Source organism: Eutrema salsugineum, unplaced genomic scaffold (assembly GCF_000478725.1).
Source record: "Eutrema salsugineum unplaced genomic scaffold, Eutsalg1_0 scaffold_4, whole genome shotgun sequence".
NCBI lineage: Eukaryota > Viridiplantae > Streptophyta > Magnoliopsida > Brassicales > Brassicaceae > Eutrema > Eutrema salsugineum.
The window spans coordinates 1881889-1888336 of record NW_006256686.1 but is presented as its reverse complement, the minus strand read 5'-3'; the positions used below and the strand labels follow the sequence as shown (position 1 = coordinate 1888336).

General features: G+C 34.6%; 1 protein-coding gene across 1 annotated transcript; it reads right to left on the bottom strand.

The window, feature by feature from the left end:
* Positions 1–3837: 3837 nt before the first annotated feature.
* LOC18013758 (protein ELF4-LIKE 3) lies at positions 3838–6191 on the bottom strand. Its single transcript, XM_006396058.2, has 2 exons — positions 6017–6191; positions 3838–4344 (listed from the first exon to the last, which is right to left on the bottom strand). The coding sequence occupies exon 2, from the start codon at positions 4333–4335 to the stop codon at positions 3994–3996; it is 342 nt and encodes a 113-aa protein (XP_006396121.1). The 5' UTR covers positions 4336–4344; positions 6017–6191; the 3' UTR covers positions 3838–3993.
* Between the last annotated feature and the right edge of the window lie 257 nt (positions 6192–6448).

Sequence of the window (6448 nt, the reverse complement as noted above, 5' to 3'; positions counted from 1 at the left end):
ATTTTCAAGTTAGATAACTATGAAATAGACAACTACGTATTTTCAGTGGATTTTCAGTGAGAACTTCCTTATATTCTGTATTCCTTATGTTAACAATTCGTAATGTTTTGTACTTCCTTATGTTGTGTATAAATATTATTCCGATAATTTAAACTCGAACTATTTAGACCAAGTATTCCTCATATATAAGTGGTTACACCAAATAATACTAGGATATATAATGGTTACACCAAATAATACTAGGTTATACAAATGAATGTCGACCCCTTTGAACTTAGGATTTCCCAATTTACATGTGGTTTCACCAATAATATGTAGTTATACCAATTTATGGTTTTCAATAATACCTTTGGTTTCACCAATTAATACTTAGTTATACCAATTTATGGTTTTCAATAATACCTTCGGTTTTACCAAATAATACTTAGTTATCCAAAACCAATAATAAAAATAGTAAGTACACACCCTAAAGTTTGAGAGTTTATTCCAAATACAAATACAAATACCAAATGTCAGAGGAGACTTAACGTCTCTGCCTTGTGTTTGGCCCTAGCTTCGATTGCTCTTGTTTCCATTTACTTGCACCCACTTCTGCATTCACAGCGTCAGTAACGCCTGGTTCTACCTACACATACCAAATAATACATAATAGTGCTACCAGGAACTATGAAGTATTACCAAAACAATGGATATTACTCTTCAAATTTCAATACCTCTTTACTTCTAATCAGGTACGGAGATCGGGCTACAAGTAGCTCCGCCTCCTTCTGCTCCGCCTCTTTCAGCTCCGCCTCATTCACCTCTGGCTCTTTCTGCTCCGGGTCCTTCTGCTCCGGGTCCTTCTGCTCTGGCTCCTTCTGCTCCGGCTCCTTCTGCTCCGGCTCCTTCTGCTCCGGGTCCTTTTGCTCTGGCTCCTTCTGCTTCGGCTCCTTCTGCTCCGGGTCCTTCTTCTCTGGCTCCTTCTGCTCTGTCACCTTCTGCTTTAACTTCGGCTTCTGCTTTGGCTGCTTCTTCTTTGGCTGCTTTTGCTTCTTTGCTTTCTCAGTTGTCACCACACTTTCAAGTTTCTCTCCACCTTCTTCATGTTCATGTTCTTCATCATTTCCTAAAACTTCTCCTTCCTCATCTCCAGGTCATTCTCTTTCTCTTCTTGCCTCTTTTACATATTGCTCTGCAGAGCAGAGTCTTGTATCAATGCCATCCATGCGGGCACTGATTCGGAGAAATTGAGCGTCCATACTCTTCTGCAAGCTGTGCAGCTGTTTCACCAATCCAAGAGGCACCACATTCTCCGTCGCCATATTTTTCTTAGCCATTTCAGGATGGTTTACCCACTCCTAATTATCTCGGGCATCAACATCGATCTTGCATATCTCTTTCCAGAATATCGGCTTCTTTTCCTCAACTAAAAGCCTCGTCCAATTTTCAGGAACGATATCACCGACATCTTCCTCTTCATTCCTCTCCATGACTCCAGCAAGCATAATTACCTCATCCTCGGATGGTTGCAATATACTCTCGATGACCCTAGTATTACCCAATATTTCATAGAGTTTCGACAAAAGAAATACCTTTTAGGATGAATGGTTGGAACTTCTGCCTGCACATCCGGGGACTATCCCTCTCTCTGCTCCTCTAATATCTTCTCTGTATTTGTTCTTCAGACATGAGATGGTCTCAAAAGCTAGCAACTACACATAACCCAACAAATTACACTTAAGCTCATAGTATTACATACTTACAAATTCTTTAATGTGACATACCTCCAAGGGAGTAACAAAGCTTGGAAATGTCCAGGCATCTGTTTTGACGACCCCTTTGAAATGCATCATTGTGTGCTCAATCTCCTTCATATTTACATCGAAGGAATACCTACCCCAAGGAAACCTTTTACAAGCCTCAAGATCATAAAAAATCATCAGGAATAAGGGGTCAACAGATGGTGCTCCCTTACCGGTTTTCGTTTTCCCACTAATTATAGAGGATAAGAAGTAGGCGACACAACATCTTCAACCGATCAGGATGATCTAGCCCTTTCATCAACTCTAGCTATTTATCAACAGCAGCAAGGCAGGGGACTGTTTCCTGGAAATATATATTCTTTAACGAATTACTTCCTATGCTCTCATAGTCCTCTGGGTACGGTAGACAGTTTAATCCACACAAAAAGGCATGCTCTCTAAGGGAATAGTGAATTGGTATGCCATTCACTACAAACCAAGCTTCCCTCTTCTTATTTGTGTTTGCTGTCCGAAGAAGAAGCAACCACATTCTCATCATATTGTGTGTTATGTCCTCATGCATGGCCCTATGCATGTGCCAGAAGTGCTTGAACTGTGGGTGTTCTCTAAACCAGCTCAGCTCATGGGGTTCAAGGTCTAGGGACTCCAAATCCGCAACAGCTTTGTGGATATAACATCTTGTTCCCAACTTTATTGCATTATGATACTGACTGGGCTCGAAGAACATTCTCACGGGTGGCAATGGCTGGTTCTCCTCTTCCTCTGCCTCGGTTCCGTAGTTTCAGTAGTGTTCTGCACAACACTATCTGATTATTACCTGTCTCCGAATCGGCTACTCCTTCTACCATTTTCTCATGCGACGAATCGGAATCTGAGTACAGTTCTTGTCTAACATAACTAAACTCTCTTTCGATACCATCCATGACTCCTATTTTGTAATTACCAACCGAATAGAAAACATATAAAACGATTCTCGATTCTACACATAATCGAGTGAAATTCAACAAAGTTATCTAAATAGAAAGTAGAAATCAGAAGACGAAGACGAACGAACCTGATTTAGCGTTGATTGAAAACATGCAGCAGCAAATCACTTGTAGTTTTCCCAGAGAATACTATACGAAGACGATGAAGATGACGAGATAACGATATCGAATTCGAAAATTGAAATCTTTTTGTTTTTAAATTTTGTCACCACAATTTTGACTGATGATCTGATTTATTCGGATTCAACCCGATATGACAGATTGGGTGTGAATCTTTGTGGTTGGGTTTGTAAATATCAAACTTTACTAAAGAGTAAGGACTCCCAAGTATTTGACCGTTTTTCTTCCTTTTTCCTTTAAAATAAATATAAAAAAATAAATATTATGACGAAGAGATATGAGAATTTTTTTTAATGTGGAAGGAGTACGCGAGATTATTCCCTCTCTTGCTGTTCACTTATATACATGTACAAAAGCATTAACTTAATGCCATTAAGCTTACGGTTTTGTCTTTTAATGTGGGCTTAACGTTAGAGACATTGATTTTTGTATTTTTTACGGTTTTTGAATTTATCTATTTTATTTTGTTAGCCTTTGGCTTTGGCAAAAAATTTTGGACTTTTGCAATATAATTTTTTTAATAAAAAATTCTGCGCATTTTTCTCAAGGATTTGTCTTAAAAATATCCCGTTGACCCTTGAGTGTTGGCCCCTCTCGCTATTTCTTAGAGCACCTCCGACAGCAGGATGAGGAGGGATTTTTAATCAAAAAATTAAATAAAAAAATAAAAGAAGCTCTAAAATCTCGTATATTAGAGTCCAATGAGAGAAGAGATCTAACACATGTCTATTTTTTATTGGTTTGATCGTTTAACAATAACAAAAATTAAATTAAATAATTAAATTATATTAAAATAATAATATTTTATTTTTGAGAACCTCCTTTTGAAGATCTTATTGATGGAGGTGGTTTTAGAACCGGCCCACAGTTATGTCCTTGTTTAAATCTTCAAGATCTATTTTCTTCTCTAGTTTGCAAGCACTTCCTCAAAACGAAGACAACTTTTAGTCTCAAGTCTTGATAACTTGAAAAAGGAGATAATGGTGATGTTAAATAAACTGTTGACAAACAGAAAACGAGATTTATATTAGCACTCGGCTTCCTTTCCCCCTCCTCCTCCAACTCTGACTTTCTTTGCATTTAATCCACATAGAAAACAAATGACGCAGAAACAACCCCCAATCTCTAGCTTAACTATAAAAACTCTAGTTCAGAGCAGGCCTGATTCTCTTCTCGCCTCCTCCTCGTTCGGCTGAGTCTTCCTCTGACAAAGTTTCCATGGATTTGGAGAAGTTGTTAGAGAGATTAATATCAATATAAACGACCCTCCTCATGTTATTGTTCAATTCTCGTATCAAACCAACGTTTCGTCCGAGGTTGTCTGGAATTCTGGACTCATGATTTTGGTTTATCTCGTTAATCAGCAATCTGTTTTGGTCCAATATGTTTTGCACCTGAACAAAGCTGTTTTGAAACGTCTGCAGAATCTTCCTGTTGATCTGATGAGCTCCGTTTCCCATTAATCTAGAAACAGTGTTTCCATCCATAATTGTTATCTGCAAGATCAAAGAAATCGAGGAAGAAGATATAACAAATCCAAGGGATAGGTTGATGATGATGCAAATTATGTGATCTTGAAAGGGTTTTATGGTGATGTTGGTACTTTGTCGTTGTTTTTAGATATGATGTATAATTGTCATGTGCAGACAAAAAAAAACGCATCACACTATTTCTATAAAGAGCAACTTTTTCTTGAGTTTTGTAACAAATTTATTTATTTGTTTCATAACCAAAAAAAATTAGCAAAATTAGCAATAATAATAATGTGAAAAGACCATAAATAAAGAGTGGACCGTCTGGAACAATATAGAAAAAGAGTAGCAAAAAAGGGTCTGTGATTTTAATGTTGGGACCAAAAGAAGAAACTGTTGACCCAAAATTAGTTTCAGATAAAATGTGCAGAGAGGATGAGACATTTGTGGGTTCTGCTCCTTGTATCAGACAAACCTCATTACTATTCATAGCCTATCAAACCATAAAAAGAACTACCATATATTAATTGTTTTCATTTAATTAATATATAAAAATACTAATATACGATAGGTTACGTATTTACGTAATACATGTATAAGGCATTATCAGCATCTTATCAAATTATAACGTAATCATTGCTATTTCGTTGGCTGATGCCAGTTTTTAACTTTAAAACTATTTTTTTTTTATCAAAGTTTTTTTTTTCTAGAAAAAGGTTGTTGCTCTAACCATTTTTATCGAAAGGTTGTTACTCTATACTAAAAGTTTTGCATCTGAAACTGAAAAAGTTTATTAATAAAGTTTATTAATTTATATATATATATCTATATTCAATATACATATATATATATTTATGACTTTTTCAGGCTTTCATTTAAGACCAATTTTTATTTATTTTTTAGCAGGAAAAAACAAGAAAAAGATGATAATGAGGATTGCTGTCATTATTCCTTTGGTGGTTTTATAGAGTCTACCCAATGTCCCAATTTCATTTGGAGAAGAAAAGAATGAATATTATACCACTGTTTTCATACTGTTTTTTTATAACAAACATGATTCAATTTCAATTTAGATTTGGGTTGAATCCATCAAATTTGGTATAAAAAAAACTCATGATGAACATAATCATAAAATATTCTTTTTTTTCAAATATGTTTTTTTAGAGCATTTATCCATACTCTTTCACAAGAGTCCCTTACAACTGAAATTTAATATATATAGCATCCTAAATACTGGAAAAATCTTTCAAACAAAAAAATTCTTGGGTATGTTTCACCAATATTTGATAGAGATATCTATTTGATAGTTTTTTTTTTAATTTATGAGAAGTTCATGTGAGAGACTTTGATGGAAATACCTTAAGAATGACGAACGTTTTACTTTTTTTAAACCAGAAAGTGAAAAAAAAAACAAAACTAAGAAAACATGAGAACAGATCAACGAATGCCAATTAATTCAACCCAAAAAATCAACAAAATGTAAAAAAACAAACATAATAAAATTCTTAAAATATTTAAAAGAAAATACATTTGGGGTAAATTTTAGAGCTAAAATACGTATTAGAAGGGAAAATCTGAATAACTCGTTAACTGAAGATTCATGAAATAATAAATAAAAGAACAATAGAACAGTGGAAATTAAAAGTGGAGAATAGAAAATATGCATGTGAAAGAAAAAGAGAGGGAATTATGATACCTGGAACAAAAGTTTTAGAGCATATATAGGAGAGAGTGTGAGTAAGAGAATTTTTTTTCTGGAAGAGAGAGACAAAGATTGCGGATCGGACCGACGGAATCTCGTTGATAAAAGAATAATGATTTTTTGGAAACTCAGATTTTTTTTGCTTTCCCTCTGGGAGAGCAATAGGAGAGAGAAGATGAAGATTTGACAGTCACACAAAATAGGATCTCATTGTCTTAAAGATGGAATATATATATATATATATATATTAATATATATATATAACTTCTTCTAGTTTATTTCAGCTACTTATGACTTTATACTTCTTTTATTTTATTATATATTTTATAGACACAATATACAATAGAAAAAATACATTGTCATTTTATAATAGTTGTTGTTTCTAGCAAGAAAAATACTTTTCACAATTATTACATTGAAAAATTG